The sequence below is a fragment of the Carassius carassius genome, chromosome 2 (genome assembly GCF_963082965.1).
Source record: "Carassius carassius chromosome 2, fCarCar2.1, whole genome shotgun sequence".
Taxonomy (NCBI): domain Eukaryota; kingdom Metazoa; phylum Chordata; class Actinopteri; order Cypriniformes; family Cyprinidae; genus Carassius; species Carassius carassius.
Window position 1 is genome coordinate 960,762 of NC_081756.1, and position 19,018 is coordinate 979,779.

A 19,018-nucleotide genomic window follows, 5' to 3' on the forward strand; every position below is an offset into this window, starting at 1 on the left:
CCCTTGAGCAACGCACTGAACCCCAAACTGCTCCCTGGGCGCTGCAGCATAAATGGCTGCCCACTGCTCTGGGTGTGTTCACTGCTGTGTGTGTGTGCACTTTGGATGGGTTAAATGCAGAGCACGAATTCTGAGTATGGGTCACCATACTTGGCTGTATATCACAACACATTCAAGTGCCATGACAAGTCTCAGTTAGTCTAGCACAGAACCTGCAGCCAAGGTTTTTTTTTTTTAAGAATAGAATAGAAAAGGTAAGTGCTAGTTTTAGTTGGTCAAGTGCTGGTGAAAAAGATGAGTCTTTAGATGTTTTTTGAAAATCTGTTCGAATTGAAATTGGGAGGTCATTCCACCAGCTGTGTACAGTCCAGGAAAAGGTCCGTGAGAGAGATTTTGAACCTTTTTGGGATGGAAACTTCATCTTTGATTGCATAATAGATGTTAAATGTCAAAAGATCATGGTGTTTTTTCAAAACACATCCTGCTTTTACAGTATTTTCCACAATTCTTCAATTGATTTAGGCTTTAATATCAGTTGCTTCTGTCTCTTCAAGTAACGCTAGATGATGGTGAGATCAGATGTCTGTGTTGGCCATATACCATCGTTTGTTGTTTATACAAACTGCATCTTAATATTATTCCAAATTTGCCCAAAGAATGTTTGTAAATACAAAATCTTAATTTTTACTGGTTTATGAAGTAGGAAATCTACATGAATAACCATCTTAAAACAAATGTATTAAATACTGTACTGAGTTTTTGTTTAAAGCATATGACACCATTTTATAATACCACTCTTTCACTATGATTCTTTATGACACTTTCTCTTTTGTAGTCCAGGGTCAATCATCACTGACATGGATGTGACATTTGGAGACCAATTAGCTAATACCGGGGACATAGAAAATACTGTTTTGGAAGCCAAAGCCCCTCTTAATATCACCAGCGTAACACGTAAGTCAACCAAGAAACATCATCAATATAGTGTCATTCAAAACTATTTCGAATGCTTTCTGTATTGCTTTGAATTGTTATTTAACATTTTTGTTTAACTGTTTCCTTTATTTTTTCAATTTTTACAATGAATTGAAACCCACACAACAGTGGTAGAGCCCACCATGACCACAACAAGTACCACTACACCTATAACCACACCTACCACAACTACAACCACACCTAATACAAATACCGCCAGCCCTAAAAACACAAACTCTCCCACAACTGCAACTACTCTTCCAACTACCGTTTCTTCAAAAGAAACGACACAGACAACTGAACCTACAACTGAGATTACGACAATCTCCCCTACTACTTCAACTACACTTCCAACTAGTGTCTCTACAACAGAAACGACACAAACAACTGAACCTACAACTGTGGTCACGTCAAACTCTCCTACAACTGTAACAACACTTCCAACTACTGTTTCTTCAACAGAAACAACACAAACAACTGAACCTACAATTGTGGTCACGTCAAACTCTCCTACAACTGTAACGACACTTCCAACTACTGTTTCTTCAACAGAAACAACACAAACAACTGAACCTACAACTGAGATTACGACAAACTCACCTACTACTTCAACTACACTTCCAACTAGTGTCTCTACAACAGAAACGACACAAACAACTGAACCTACAACTGTGGTCACGTCAAGCTCTCCTACAACTGTAACGACACTTCCAACTACTGTTTCTCCAACAGAAACAACACAAACAGCTGAACCTACAACTGAGATTACGACAAACTCACCTACTACTTCAACTTCACGTCCAACTACTGTCTCTTCAACAGATTCGAAACAAACAACTGAACCTACAACTGAGATTACGACAAACTCTCCTACTACTGCAACTACACTTCCCACTACTGTTTCTTCAACAGAAACGACACAAACAACTGAACCTACAACTGTGGTCATGACAAACTCTCCTACTACTGCAACAACACTTCCCACTACTGTTTCTACAACAGAAACGACACAAACAACTGAACCTACAACTGAGATTACGACAAACTCACCTACTACTTCAACTACACTTCCCACTACTGTCTCTTCCACAGAAACAACACAAACAACTGAACCTAAAACTGAGATTACGACAAACTCTCCTACTACTGCAACTACACTTCCAACTACTGTTTCTTCAACAGAAACTACACAAACAACTGAACCTACAACTGTGGTTACAACAAACTCCCCTACTCCTGAAACAACACTTCCAACTACTGTTTCTTTAACAGAAACGACACAAACAACTGAACCTACAACTGTGGTCACGTCAAACTCTCCTACAACTGTAACGACACTTCCAACTACTGTTTCTTCAACAGAAACAACACAAACAACTGAACCTACAACTGAGATTACGACAAACTCTCCTACTACTGCAACAACACTTCCAACTACTGTTTCTTCAACAGAAACTACACAAACAACTGAACCTACAACTGAGATTACGACAAACTCAGCTACTACTGCAACTACACTTCCAACTACTGTTTCTTCAACAGAAACTACACAAACAACTGAACCTACAACTGAGATTACGACAAACTCAGCTACTACTGCAACTACACTTCCAACTACTGTTTCTTCAACAGAAACTACACAAACAACTGAACCTAAAACTGAGATTACGACAAACTCTCCTACTACTGCAACTACACTTCCAACTACTGTTTCTTCAACAGAAACTACACAAACAACTGAACCTACAACTGTGGTTACAACAAACTCCCCTACTCCTGAAACAACACTTCCAACTACTGTTTCTTTAACAGAAACGACACAAACAACTGAACCTACAACTGTGGTCACGTCAAACTCTCCTACAACTGTAACGACACTTCCAACTACTGTTTCTTCAACAGAAACAACACAAACAACTGAACCTACAACTGAGATTACGACAAACTCTCCTACTACTGCAACTACACTTCCAACTACTGTTTCTACAACAGAAATGACACAAACAACTGAACCTACAACTGTGGTCACGTCAAACTCTCCTACTACTGCAACAACACTTCCAACTACTGTTTCTACAACAGAAACAACACAAACAACTGAACCTACAACTGTGGTTACGACAAACTCACCTACTACTTCAAATACACTTCCAACTACTGTTTCTACAACAGAAACGACACAAACAACTGAACCTACAACTGAGATTACGACAAACTCAGCTACTACTGCAACAACACTTCCAACTACTGTTTCCTCAACAGAAACGCCACAAACAACTGAACCTACAACTGAGATTACGACAAACTCTCCTACTACTGCAACTACACTTCCAACTACTGTTTCTTCAACAGAAACAACACAAACAATTGAACCTACAACTGAGATTACGACAAACTCTCCTACTACTGCAACTACACTTCCCACTACTGTTTCTACAACAGAAACGACACAAACAACTGAACCTACAACTGTGGTTGCGACAAACTCTCCTACAACTGCAACAACACTTCCAACTACTGTTTCTTCCACAGAAACGACACAAACAACTGAACCTACAACTGCGGTCCCAACAACCCCCAAAACAACCCAGTCAGTTCTTTTAAGTTTTTCCAGCGATGAAACTTTTGTGGATGATTTGTCAAATAGAGCTTCAGCTGCATATAAATCCAGAGAAAGCAGAGTCTTAAATGAGGTACGTTGCATAGCAAAATCCCAAGGTGCCATTTGCACTGCTAGTTTAATAGTAACAGACTCTTTACATTTGAATGTCTTTAGTATATCATTCTGCACAATAGTGTAGATATTAGTGTACCTAATTAATTTTACCCAACATAGTGAGTAATGTAAGTTATTTTAGGTGCAATGCAAATAGTGTTCAATTTTATTTGTGCCCTGGCTTAAATAATAATATCTTGCCTTAATAATTAGTTACATTTTACTTTCAAATTTTACTGCTAAATGTTAATACATCAATACATTTCTGATCACACTTTCTTTTTAAGGTTTAGTTTAGATTCTTGAAAAAAACATGTTGCCAAGTAGCAAAAAGTTAGAGAATAAGTGAATAAATAATTGCTATAACAGAAAAAAAAGATTTAAAATATGTGAAACAGTAACTTTACTTTATGTTAAACCTGATGAATGACTATCAAATCTCTTTGATGATGATGATGATTTTTTGCTGTAATTAAAATTCAGAATTGTTAATTCAATATTGAATCTGACATTATCAACCTGTTTTCCACAGTTGGAACCATTATTTAAAAAGAATTTCCCCTCCTTCAAAAGTCTGGTAGTTATTAAGTTCCGGTAAGTATTTCCTCCCTTTAAATAGAAATACATTTCATTTTTGGAAGACAAAAGTCTCTGGTTTACAGGACAATCTAGATAGCTATTACGACATGTTTCTTTTTTATTGAACATATAATAAATAATAATTTAATTATTAACATTCCTATGGGATCACACAGACAGAGGTAACTGAGGCTAAATCCTAAATCTAGGTATGCAACTAATTATTTTGTTAATCTGTCGATTTTTTTTATTTAATCAGATGGAACACACACACACACACACACACACACACACAATACTTTTAATCAATTATTTTAAACAATGTTATTCCACATCTTACCCAATGGAGGCCTCTTAACAATGTGTAATGTAAAATCCTGGAAAACAAATAGTCAATGTTTCTGTGAAGGTTATGCGGAATATTATAAGCAAAAAGGGTTAAATAATTTTAAACTAAAAGGGAGGTTGGGGAGTGGTTAATCTCCCTCGGTAAAAATTGTGCTCCGGACTCCTTCTCCCACATCAGGCCCTTGGAAATATTTTGTAGCATTTACAGATAATGCTTCAATTATAAAATATATGTTATGCAATGAGGAAAACAGGCGTCAGAGGCATTAAACAGCAAACATATCTGTCAAAGCATGACAGGGAAAGACATGTTAAATGCTTACGCTTACATTTATAAATATAAAGCATTCCCATTTTTCAGACAACTTGGAAAATGTACCTTTCACACTGCAGCTCATTCTGTGCCTAATACTTTTTTTTAAATGCATTTTGTACATAGAAACAGGATATTCACTACTGTAAAGCAGTGTTAGTAGATGATGGTTTCCGAGCACAGCCGCGACTAATAAGTTACATTACATTGAATCATTTAGCAGACGCTTTTATCCAATGTGACTTACAAATGAGAACAATAGAAGCAATCAGACCGACAAGAGAAAACAACAATATACAAGAAGTCGTGGCCTAGTGGGTAAAGAGTTTGACCCCTTACCCTAGGGCTGTGGGTTTGAGTCTCGGGCAGGCAATACCTTGACTTAGGTGCCCTTGAGCAACGCACTGAACCCCAAACTGCTCCCTGGGCGCTGCAGCATAAATGGCTGCCCACTGCTCTGGGTGTGTTCACTGCTGTGTGTGTGTGCACTTTGGATGGGTTAAATGCAGAGCACGAATTCTGAGTATGGGTCACCATACTTGGCTGTATGTCACGACACATTCAAGTGCCATGACAAGTCTCAGTTAGTCTAGCACAGAACCTGCAGCCAATGTTTTTTTTTTTTAAGAATAGAATAGAAAAGGTAAGTGCTAGTTTTAGTTGGTCAAGTGCTGGTGAAAAAGATGAGCATTTAGATGTTTTTTGAAAATCTGTTCGAATTGAAATTTGGAGGTCATTCCACCAGCTGTGTACAGTCCAGGAAAAGGTCCATGAGAGAGATTTTGAACCTCTTTGGGATGGAAACTTCATCTTGATTGCATAATAGATGTTAAATCTCAAAAGATCATGGTGTTATTTTCAAAACACATCCTGCTTTTACAGTATTTTCCACAATTCTTCAATTGATTTAGGCTTTAATATCAGTTGCTTCTGTCTCTTCATGTAACCCTAGATGATGGTGAGATCAGATGTCTGTGTTGACCATATACCATCGTTTGTTGGACTCTTTGTTTATACAAACTGCATCTTAATATTATTCCAAATTTGCAAAAAGAATGATTGTAAATCCAAAATTTAAATGTTTACTGGTTTATGAAGTAGGAAATCTACATGAAGAACCATCTTAAAACAAATGTAATAAATACTGTACTGAGTTTTTGTTTAGAGCATATGACACCATTTTATAATACCACTCTTTCTCTATGATTCTTTATGACACTTTCTCTTTTGTAGTCCAGGGTCAATCATCACTGACATGAAGGTGACATTTGGAGACCAATTACCCAATACCGGGGACATAGAAAATACTGTTTTGCAAGCCAAAGCCCCTCTTAATATCACCAGCGTAACACGTAAGTCAACCAAGAAACATCATCAATATAATGTCATACAAAACTATTTCGAATGCTTTCTGTATTGCTTTGAATTGTTATTAAACAGTTTTGTTTAACTGTTTCTTTTATTTTTTCAATTTCTACAATACATTGAAACCCACACAACAGTGGTAGAGCCCACCATGACCACACCCAGTACCACTACACCTATAACCACACCTACCACAACTACAACCACACCTAATATAAATACCGCCAGTCCTAAAAACACAAACTCACCTACAACTGCAACTACACTTCCAACTACTGTTTCTTCAACAGAAACTACACAAACATCTGAACCTACAACTGTGGTTACGACAAACTCCCCTACTACTGCAACAAAACTTCCCACTACTGTTTCTTCAACAGAAACGCCACAAACAACTGAACCTACAACTGAGATTACGACAAACTCACCTACTACGGCAACAACACTTCCAACAACTATTTCTTCAACAGAAACGCCACAAACAACTGAACCTACTACTGAGATTACTAAAATCTCTCCTACTACTTCAACTTCACTTCCAACTACTGTTTCTTCAACAGAAATGACACAGACAACTGAACCTACAACTGTGGTTACGACAAACTCACCTACTACTGCAACAACACTTCCCACTACTGTCTCTTTAACAGAAACGCCACAAACAACTGAACCTACAACTGTGGTTACAACAAACTCACATTCTACTTCAAATACACTTCCAACTACTGTTTCTTCAACAGAAACGACACAAACAACTGAACCTACAACTGAGATTACGACAAACTCACCTACTACTTCAACTACACTTCCGACTACTGTTTCTACAACAGAAACAACACAAACAACTGAACCTACAACTGAGATTATGACAAACTCTCCTACTACTTCAACTACACTTCCCACTACTGTCTCTTCCACAGAAACAACACAAACAACTGAACCTACAACTGAGATTACAACTAACTCTCCTACTACTTCAACTACACTTCCCACTACTGTCTCTTCCACAGAAACAACACAAACAACTGAACCTACAACTGAGATTACAACTAACTCTCCTACTACTTCAACTACACTTCCAACTACTGTCTCTTCCACAGAAAAAACAAAAACAACTGAACCTACAACTGAGATTACGACAAACTCACCTACAACTGCAACTACACTTCCAACTACTGTTTCTACAACAGAAACGACACAAACAACTGAACCTGCAACTGAGATAACGACAAACTCACCTACAACTGCATCTACACTTCCCACTACTGTCTCTTCCACAGAAACAACACAAACTACTGAACCTACAACTGAGATTACGACAAACTCACCTACTACTGCAACTACACTTCCCACTACTGTCTCTTCCACAGAAACAACACAAACTACTGAACCTACAACTGAGATTACGACAAACTCACCTACTACTGCAACTACACTTCCCACTACTGTCTCTTCCACAGAAACAACACAAACAACTGAACCTACAACTGTGGTTACGACAAACTCTCCTACCACTGCAACTACACTTCCCACTACTGTCTCTTCCACAGAAACAACACAAACAACTGAACCTACAACTGAGATTACAACAAACTCTCCTACTACTTCAACTACACTTCCAACTACTGTTTCTACAACAGAAACAACACAAACAACTGAACCTACAACTGAGATTACGACAAACTCACCTACTACTGCAACAACACTTCCAACTACTGTTTCTTCAACAGAAACGACACAAACAACTGAACCTACAACTGTGGTTACGTCAAACTCCCCTACTACTGAAACAACACTTCCAACTACTGTCTCTTCAACAGAAACAACACAAACAACTGAACCTACAACTGAGATTACGACAAACTCTCCTACTACTTCAACTACACTTCCCACTACTGTCTCTTCCACAGAAACGACACAAACAACTGAACCTACAACTGAGATTACAACAAACTCTCCTATTACTTCAACTACACTTCCAACTACTGTTTCTTCAACAGAAACGACACAAACAACTGAACCTACAACTGAGATTACAACAAACTCTCCTATTACTTCAACTACACTTCCAACTACTGTCTCTTCCACAGAAAAAACACAAACAACTGAACCTACAACTGAGATTACGACAAACTCTCCTACAACTGCAACTACACTTCCCACTACTGTTTCTACAACAGAAACGACACAAACAACTGAACCTGCAACTGAGATAACGACAAACTCACCTACAACTGCATCTACACTTCCAACTACTGTTTCTTCAACAGAAACGACACAAACAACTGAACATACAACTGTGGTTACGACAAACTCTCCTACCACTGCAACTACACTTCCCACTACTGTCTCTTCCACAGAAACAACACAAACTACTGAACCTACAACTGAGATTACGACAAACTCACCTACTACTGCAACTACACTTCCAACTACTGTTTCTTCAACAGAAACGACACAAACAACTGAACATACAACTGAGATTACAACAAACTCTCCTACCACTGCAACTACACTTCCAACTACTGTCTCTTCCACAGAAACAACACAAACAACTGAACCTACAACTGAGATTACGACAAACTCTCCTACCACTGCAACAACACTTCCAACTACTGTTTCTTCAACAGAAACGACACAAACAACTGAACCTACAACTGAGATTACGACAAACTCTCCTACTACTTCAACTACACTTCCCACTACTGTCTCTTCCACAGAAACAACACAAACAACTGAACCTACAACTGAGATTACGACAAACTCTCCTACCACTGCAACAACACTTCCAACTACTGTTTCTTCAACAGAAACGACACAAACAACTGAACCTACAACTGAGATTACGACAAACTCTCCTACCACTGCAACTACACTTCCAACTACTGTCTCTTCCACAGAAACAACACAAACAACTGAACCTACAACTGAGATTACGACAAACTCTCCTACCACTGCAACAACACTTCCAACTACTGTTTCTTCAACAGAAACGACACAAACAACTGAACCTACAACTGTGGTTACGACAAACTCTCCTACCACTGCAACTACACTTCCCACTACTGTCTCTTCCACAGAAACAACACAAACAACTGAACCTACAACTGAGATTACGACAAACTCTCCTACCACTGCAACAACACTTCCAACTACTGTTTCTTCAACAGAAACGACACAAACAACTGAACCTACAACTGAGATTACGACAAACTCTCCTACTACTTCAACTACACTTCCCACTACTGTCTCTTCCACAGAAACAACACAAACAATTGAACCTACAACTGAGATTACGACAAACTCACCTACTACTGCAACAACGCTTCCAACTACTGTTTCTTCAACAGAAACGACACAAACAACTGAACGTACAACTGAGATTATCACAAACTCACCTACTACTGCAACTACACTTCCAACTACTGTTTCTACAACAGAAACGACACAAACAACTGAACCTACAACTGAGATTACGACAAACTCTCCTACTACTGCAACTACACTTCCAACTACTGTTTCTTCTACAGAAACAACACAAACAACTGAACCTACAACTGAGATTACGGCAAACTCTCCTACTACTTCAACTACACTTCCCACTACTGTCTCTTCCACAGAAACAACACAAACAACTGAACCTACAACTGAGATTACGACAAACTCACCTACTACTGCAACTACTCTTCCAACTACTGTTTCTTCAACAGAAACGACACAAACAACTGAACCTACAACTGAGATTACGACAAACTCTCCTACTACTGCAACTACACTTCCAACTACTGTTTCTTCAACAGAAACAACACAAACAACTGAACCTACAACTGAGATTACGACAAACTCACCTACTACTGCAACTACACTTCCAACTACTGTTTCTTCAACAGAAACGACACAAACAACTGAACCTACAACTGTGGTTACGACAAACTCTCCTACTACTTCAACTACACTTCCCACTACTGTCTCTTCCACAGAAACAACACAAACAACTGAACCTACAACTGTGGTTACGACAAACTCACCTACTACTGCAACTACACTTCCCACTACTGTCTCTTCCACAGAAACAACACAAATAACTGAACCTACAACTGTGGTTACGACAAACTCTCCTACCACTGCAACTACACTTCCAACTACTGTTTCTTCAACAGAAACTACACAAACAACTGAACCTACAACTGAGATTACAACAAACTCTCCTACCACTGCAACTGCACTTCCAACTACTGTCTCTTCCACAGAAACAACACAAACAACTGAACCTACAACTGAGATTACGACAAACTCTCCTACTACTTCAACTACACTTCCCACTACTGTTTCTTCCACAGAAACTACACAAACAACTGAACCTACAACTGAGATTACGTCAAACTCTCCTACTACTGCAACTACACTTCCAACTACTGTTTCTTCAACAGAAACAACACAAACAACTGAACCTACAACTGTGGTTACGACAAACTCTCCTACTACTTCAACTACACTTCCCACTACTGTCTCTTCCACAGAAACAACACAAACAACTGAACCTACAACTGTGGTTACGACAAACTCACCTACTACTGCAACTACACTTCCAACTACTGTCTCTTCAACAGAAACAACACAAACATCTGAACCTACAACTGAGATTACGACAAACTCTCCTACTACTGCAACTACACTTCCCACTACTGTTTCTTCTACAGAAACAACACAAACAACTGAACCTACAACTGTGGTTACGACAAACTCTCCTACTACTTCAACTACACTTCCCACTACTGTTTCTTCAACAGAAACGACACAAACAACTGAACCTACAACTGAGATTACAACAAACTCTCCTACTACTTCAACAACGCTTCCAACTACTGTTTCTTCAACAGAAACAACACAAACAACTGAACCTACAACTGAGATTACAACAAACTCTCCTACCACTGCAACTACACTTCCAACTACTGTCTCTTCCACAGAAACAACACAAACAACTGAACCTACAACTGAGATTACAACAAACTCACCTACTACTTCAACTACACTTCCCACTACTGTTTCTACAACAGAAACAACACAAACAACTGAACCTATAACTGAGATTACGACAAACTCTCCTACTACTTCAACTACACTTCCAACTACTGTCTCTTCCACAGAAACAACACAAACAACTGAACCTACAACTGAGATTACAACAAACTCTCCTACCACTGCAACTACACTTCCAACTACTGTCTCTTCCACAGAAACAACACAAACAACTGAACCTACAACTGAGATTACAACAAACTCACCTACTACTTCAACTACACTTCCCACTACTGTTTCTACAACAGAAACAACACAAACAACTGAACCTACAACTGAGATTACAACAAACTCTCCTACTACTTCAACTACACTTCCAACTACTGTCTCTTCCACAGAAACGACACAAACATCTGAACCTATAACTGCGGTCCCAACAACCCCCAGAACAACACAGTCAGTTCTTTTAAGTTTTTCCAGCGATGAAACTTTTGTGGATGATTTGTCAAATAGAGCTTCAGCTGCATATAAATCCAGAGAAAGCAGAGTCTTAAATGAGGTACGTTGCATAGCAAAATCCCAAGGTGCAATTTGCACTGCTAGTTTAATAGTAACAGACTCTTTACATTTGAATGTCTTTAGTATTTCATTCTGCACAATAGTGTAGATATTACTGTACCTAATTAATTTTACCCAACATAGTGAGTAATCTAAGTTTTTTTTAACTCCAATGCAAACAGTGTTAAATTTTATTTGTGCCCTGGCTTAAATAATTATATGCTGCTATTTTAATAATTAGTTCAAGTTTACTGTCAAATTTGACTGCTAAATGTTAATACATCGATGCATTTCTGATCACACTTTCTTTTTAAAGTTTAGCTTACAATCTTGAAAAAAAATGTTGCAAAAAGTTAGAAAATAAGTGAATAAATAATTGTAATAACAGAAAAAAATGTTTAAAAATGGGTGCAACAGTAACTTTACATTATGTTAATACTGATGAATGACTATCAAATCTCTTTCATGAGGCATTTTTTGCTGTAAATTCAGAATTGTTAATTCAATATTGAACCTGACATTATCAACCTGTTTTCCACAGTTGGAACCATTATTTAAAAAGAATTTCCCCTCCTTCAAAAGTCTGGTAGTTATTAAGTTCCGGTAAGTATTTCCTCCCTTTAAATAGAAATACATTTCATTTTTGGAAGACAAAAGTCTCTGGTTTACAGGACAATCTAGATAGCTATTACGACATGTTTATTTTTGATTGTACATATAATAAATAATAAATTAAGATTTCCAAACATTCCTATATCATCACATAGAGAGAGGTAACTGAAGCTAAATCAAATGCAATTATTTTGATAATCTGTCGATTTTTTTTATTTAATCAGATGACACACACACACACACACACACACACATATACACACACACATATATATATATATATATATATATATATAATGGTTGCCTCCGAACAATGTGCAATATAAAATCCTGGAAAACAAATAGTCAATATTACTGTGAAGGTTATGCTGAATATTGTAAGCAAAAAGGGTTAAAACATTTTTACACTTAAAGGGAGGTTGGGGAGTGATTAATCTCCCTCGGTCAAAATTGTGCTCCGGACCCGTTCTCACTAATCCGGCCCTTGGAAATACTTTCTAGTATTTACCCATAATGCTACAACCATAAAATATATGTTATGCAATTAGGAAAACAGGCGTCAGAGGCATTAAACAGCAAACGTATCTGTCAAAGCATGACAGGGAAAGTTTTACTTTTTTTTTCAAATGCATTTTGTACATAGAAACAGGATATTCACTACTGTAAAGCAGTGTTAGTAGATGATGGTTTCCGAGCACAGCCGCGACTAATAAGTTACATTACATTTAATCATTTAGCAGACGCTTTTATCCAATGTGACTTACAAATGAGAACAATAGAAGCAATCAGACCGACAAGAGAAAACAACAATATACAAGTGCCATGACAAGTCTCAGTTAGTGTAGTACAGAACACATAGCTAGGATTTTTTTTTCTTTTTTTTTTTCTTTTTTAAGAATAGAATAGAAAAGAAAAGGTAAGTGCTAGTATTAGTTGGTCAAGTGCTGGTGAAAATGATGAGTCTTTAGATGTTTTTTGAAAATAAGTGAAGACTGTGCTTTATATAGCACAATTAAATACAACTTCCGTCGACGAATGTGCTTTTCATTAGGTCATTAAAAACAAAAGAAAACATATAACAAACAGACAGTAAAATTATAAAATCATACAAATATCACATCAGCCAAATGCTTTTAAAAAAAATGTCTTTAGCCTGGACTTAAAAATATTAAGAGAAGAGGCTTGTCTAATGGACAGTGGCAAGGCGTTCCAAAGCCTGGGGGCAGCAATACAGAAAGCACTTAAGCACTTAATCTCCCCTGCACTTAAGCCCCGACTTTGGGGTAAACAATAGATCCTGGTTGAAAGACCGAAGGGATCTAGTGGGTTCATACTTGGTCAGTAACTCACTGAGATAAGGGGGAGCCAAACCATTCAGAGATTTAAAAACGAGGAGGAACATTTTAAAATCCACTCTAAAACAAACAGGCAACCAATGTAGTGAGCATAAAATAGGAGTAATATGCTCCCTCTTTTTGACCCCACACAAGAGTCTAGCCGCAGCATTTTGAACAAGCTGGCTAATCCCAAAATAAAGTGAGTTACAGTAGTCCAGCCTTGATAAAATAAAAACGTGAATTACGGTTTTAAAATCTTTAAAAGAAAGAAAAGGCTTAGCTTTAGAAAGCAGACACAGCTGAAAAAAGCAAGCTTTGACAACTGAATTTATTTGTCGGTCAAACTTTAAGCCATCATCAAAAATGAAACAAAGGTATTTTACCCATTGTTTTGGATGGTGTTATTTTCAAAACTGAATGTTTGCAAAAATTTGGAAAAAGAATGTTTGTAAATCCAAAATTTTTATTTCTACTGGTTTATGAAGTAGGAAATCTACATGAATAACCATCTTAAAACAAATGTAATAAATACTGTACTGAGTTTTTGTTTAAAGCATATGACACCATTGTATAATACCACTCTTTCACTATGATTCTTTATGACACTTTTTCTTTTGTAGTCGAGGGTCAATCATCACTGACATGAATGTGACATTTGGAGACCAATTACCCACTACAGAGGACATAATAATCACTGTTTTCCAAGCCAACGCCACTCTTAATATCACCAGCGTAACACGTAAGTCAAACAAGCAAAATCATCAATATAGTGTCATTCAAAACTATTTACAATGTTTTCTCTATTGCTTTGTATTGTTATTAAACTGTATTTTTTTCAACTGTTAATTTTATTTTTCCAATTTCTACAATACATTGAAACCCGCACAACAGTGACAGAGCTCACCACCACCACACCCAGTACCACTACACCTATAACCACACCTACCACAACTACAACCACACCTAATACAACTTCAACTGCCAAACCTAATACAACTACAACCACACCTAATACAACTACAACCACCACAACAACTACTGCCAAACCTAATACAACTACAACCACACCTAATACAACTACAACCACCACAACAACTACTGCCAAACCTAATACAACTACAACCACACCTAATACAACTACAACCACCACAACAACTACTGCCAAACCTAATACAACTACAACCACACCTAATACAACTACAACCACCACAACAACTACTGCCAAACCTAATACAACTACAACCACACCTAATACAACTACAACCACCACAACAACTACTGCCAAACCTAATACAACTACAACTACACCTAATACAACTACAACCACCACAACAACTACTGCCAAACCTAATACAACTACAACCACCACAACAACTACTGCCAAACCTAATAGAACTACAACCACCACAACTACTGCCAAACCTAATACAACTACCACCAGCCCTAGTACAACAACAAAAGCAACAACAACAACTACAACAACCACCACGACCACAACAACTCCAGCTACAACCACCACCACAACAACAGGCCCAGCACGTCCTCTGCCCACTGTAGCTGTGCAGATTATCATTATACAGGTTTTCATTCCAGCATTGGCGGACCCGAAATCTACGGAATTCATAGAACTAGCCACAAGAGTGACGATTATGGTATGTTTAAAATTATATAAATGTAGAAGCTTTTGCAAAGATACACACACACACACACACACACACGCACGCACACACACACACACACACACACGCACGCACACACACAGACACACACACAGACAAACACACACACACACACACACACACACACACACACACACACACACACACACACACACACACACACACACACAGTTTTGTATTTGCCTGAATGTTTTGGGAAGGACAAAATATTAACTTTTTTACCATAATTGTTAAATTGAATAGCACATTCTTAAAACTAACTTACTGCTTTCACAGTTTGATGTTGTCTATAAACAAAAGTTTGGGCCTCGTTTCATCAGGACCATCGTGATTGCATTCATGTAAGTAAAAAGCTTTAAGCATTGCATTACTTTATTAATTTATACTCCATCATGCTTTCAATGTCAGACAGTTTGTGTATTTTTTAACAAACACAATTTCATAAACACTTATTCATGAATTTGATTATACTCTTGTCAACGGCACAAAATATGGCAAGCTTTTCTCTCCTTTATATAAGTTATTCATTTAAGGTTATAAGTTAAGTTGCATTTTAAAATCTGCTAACAAATTTTATTTTTTATTTTCTCTCGTCTCTGCACCACAACTGATCATATATATGGATGTAATTATAAGCTGTAAAACATACCTTTTTTTCCAGAGCTGTTGCCAGAACCCGGGCAGATTCAAATGTACAAGCGGAGGTTGAGTTGGTGTTTAGTGAAGCGTCCACTGAACCGATCCCCAGCAACGCTGAAATTGTGGAGACTCTGAAAGAAGCAGCTGCTAATTCAACTGCAGGCTTCAACCTCACCCTTGATGAAACCTCTATTACTGTCATTAGTAAGCTCATTTAGATATGACAGAATTCTGATATCTTCCTATGTTAACTTGCCCAGAAAAGTTCTATACAATCTCTGCTGTGTTATCTCTAAAATTAATTCCTTTTTTGTAGAATCAGTGAAGATAATTCCATTGACAATCCTCAGCAATGGAACCTTTGTGGCTGCTCTTTCCAATAAAAATTCTACCGAATTTCAGAACAGGGCTACGATGATAAAAGCAGGGGTGAGTGTGACATGTCTACTTATAAACTTTGGGTAAAATGCTTTTACAAAATAAAGCCAATTTTGTTGAACAACTCTTGTTTTGCAGCTCGAAACTTTTTTCCTGGCTGATTACCCTAATTCATTCAGCACCATATCTCTAACAAACTTCAGGTATGAATATGCTGGTGTGTTCTTGAATATAGCTACTGATTCAACATAACACTCAGTTTTCAATGATTAATATTGATTCCAAACTCTCTCCAGTGATGCCAATGTAAAAATAAGGAGCGTGCCCACGATCCGAAACTCCATGGATCTTGTATTCGGAGCGGACGCTGTTCTACCCAATAGCACCCAGATAGTGAACACTGTGGTACGAGCGGCCAGAAACAACACGTTACCCTTCCAGATCTTCACTTCTTCAATTATAATAAATGGAATCGGTGAGTGATGCACTTTAATCTTCAGTATTTTTTTTTTTTTACTGCAATTGTACAACCCTGTTAAATCAATGTACAGGTGTAAGGTTTTTGCGTTTTGCTGTCTTACACAATTAAAAAAGTTTTGCACGATTTGTGATGAGGACAAAAACCTGTTTCAATTTTGAAGAATCACTGCAGAAAATTCCATTGACAGTCCAGACTAATGTGAATATTGTGGTATTTTGTTTCAAATTCATGTTTTGTTGAATTTCAGAGTAGAAATACACTAGCTTGTCCTGGAAAACATTAACTGGCAGGCCATTGGTTTGGATTGAGAACAATTTTTCTCAATCTGTCTAGTTCCTGTTAATAAAGCAGGAAATTCAAACATTCAAACGTTCATTTTTTCGCATTGCAGCCATGCACTTTCTCGGTTGCACTTTTGATATTCTACTAACTACAAGTAAATCTGCAACTACAGTACATGTCAGCTTACTCTTACTATGCTGTTAAGTTAGGGTTAGTAGAGTAAGTTGACATGTAGGGTTGCAAAAGGGTGGAATATACCTAATAAATTTATGGAAACTTTAAAAAGTTTCAAAAAATCTACTGAAAATTGCTTTTGACATGTAGTTGTAAAGTTGAACAAAACTTATTCGCATTCTACTCAAATACTGTTAGTTAACTAGTTGAATGCCTCAGTTGTAACCCTAATATTGTTTAAATACATACAATTCAAAATTGAATGAAATTAGAAATAATTGAATATATATAGAAATAATAGAAATATTGAAATAAAAAAAAGACTTGCGTTATTGTATAGGTTATTGCAAAACAACATCACAAAATCTTGCATTTCACAAGAAAATTTCAGAAGATGATGAATCAACAATCGGCAATAATAAGCACAGTTTATTTTAACAGGAATAGGAATAGCAGGAATAACAATGATTCGGAGTAAGAAGAAAATCCCTTAAATGATTGAAGGAATGTAGACTAGACTGAATTTTATTCACACCAAGAGAGAAAGCTAATGGGAACGTGCACATGTATTTTAAGAGTTCAAACTTGACTGTTAACGACTGTTACACCACTTAAGCTTTAGACAAAATTCCAAAAGGTCAGTGAATGATAATTTCTGTCTGTTTTCTTCTCATTGTGATGCAGAATTTTCATCAGGTGAAGTCAGCAGCAGGATCAGTGTGATGACTGCTTCATTCCTGGTTGCTGTGTCGCTTCTGGTTCCATGGTTTAACTGAACCTAACCTCTCATGCAAATATAACGGATTCAGACGGGTCTGAATCTTGCCTTCAGCTCAAGTGAAGAACTCAAATGAAGCTACCGATGCTACTTAATGAGTAGTAATGAAAGTACTATTTTATATAATCCTATTCTAAACAATTCAAAATCTAAGCTGTAATGAATTCCATATTGGTTCTGGATCTACATGTTCTGGTAAATGTTCTTCAGAATCCATCACTCTGCACTTTAGCATTAACTCCCACAACCGTTCCGTTTATTAAGGACATTTTAAAACACATTATACAAGTTTTCAGATTCTAAAGTCTGCTCAAAATTTTTAGGAAAAGAGGTATCAAGTAACAGTTAATAATATGACAGTTTTAGTAATATGATGAGTTTAAAATCAGCCATCCTCAGATCATAACTCGCTACTTCACTTAAACTACATATCAAAACAGATTTATTTAAAATAGAACCCAATAATGTGCTGACAGAGGGACAAGGTTGATTTAAAATGTTTGCTCTCTATAGATCTCATACACACATACTTCTAGCCCTTTAAAATGCAGCATAGCCGCTCTTCTGAAGCAGAATGCAAGCCATGCATTAGAAAATGTTAAAGGTTATGCTGGCTGACTCTGAAAGGATGAAGTGTTTCAATGCTAACAAAACCTGTAAAACAATGAAGAATGACAACTAGCTACAGGATATGACATCAGTCTAAGGGAAAAACGTGCTCTGATAATATTATATATTAACACGAAAACCTGTACAACAACACACTTCTTAGTCAAATGCAA

General features: G+C 37.2%; 2 protein-coding genes and 1 long non-coding RNA gene across 3 annotated transcripts; all 3 read left to right on the top strand.

Moving 5' to 3' along the window:
* Positions 1-857: 857 nt before the first annotated feature.
* Positions 858-11,457, top strand: LOC132095551 (mucin-2; the record flags this gene model as incomplete). Its single annotated transcript, XM_059500664.1, has 5 exons — positions 858-954; positions 1,618-2,054; positions 4,224-4,285; positions 6,165-6,283; positions 9,647-11,457. Coding segments are annotated over exons 1-5 (2,526 nt in total), but the record flags the coding sequence as incomplete, so codon positions are not given.
* Positions 3,490-6,282, top strand: LOC132096232 (uncharacterized). The gene is made up of 3 exons (XR_009422566.1): positions 3,490-3,668; positions 4,224-4,285; positions 6,165-6,282. It is a non-coding gene; the product is annotated as an uncharacterized LOC132096232 (long non-coding RNA).
* A 181-nt stretch (positions 11,458-11,638) lies between the features above and the next one.
* Positions 11,639-18,855, top strand: LOC132095557 (mucin-2-like). The gene is made up of 10 exons (XM_059500678.1): positions 11,639-11,877; positions 12,418-12,479; positions 14,446-14,564; positions 14,717-15,477; positions 15,781-15,845; positions 16,166-16,347; positions 16,460-16,572; positions 16,660-16,724; positions 16,818-16,996; positions 18,143-18,855. The coding sequence occupies exons 3-10, from the start codon at positions 14,468-14,470 to the stop codon at positions 18,232-18,234; spliced, it is 1,554 nt and encodes a 517-aa protein (XP_059356661.1). The 5' UTR covers positions 11,639-11,877; positions 12,418-12,479; positions 14,446-14,467; the 3' UTR covers positions 18,235-18,855.
* Positions 18,856-19,018: the final 163 nt, after the last annotated feature.

What these genes read in the sequence shown, in the direction of transcription:
- LOC132095557 (XM_059500678.1), top strand. Translation starts at nt 14,468, where the DNA reads ATGAATGTGACATTTGGAGACCAATTACCCACTACAGAGGACATAATA. An exon ending in TAATATCACCAGCGTAACAC is followed by an intron (nt 14,565 to 14,716) that starts GTAAGTCAAACA and finishes CCCGCACAACAG; the next exon opens with TGACAGAGCTCACCACCACC. An exon ending in ACCATCGTGATTGCATTCAT is followed by an intron (nt 15,846 to 16,165) that starts GTAAGTAAAAAG and finishes CTTTTTTTCCAG; the next exon opens with AGCTGTTGCCAGAACCCGGG.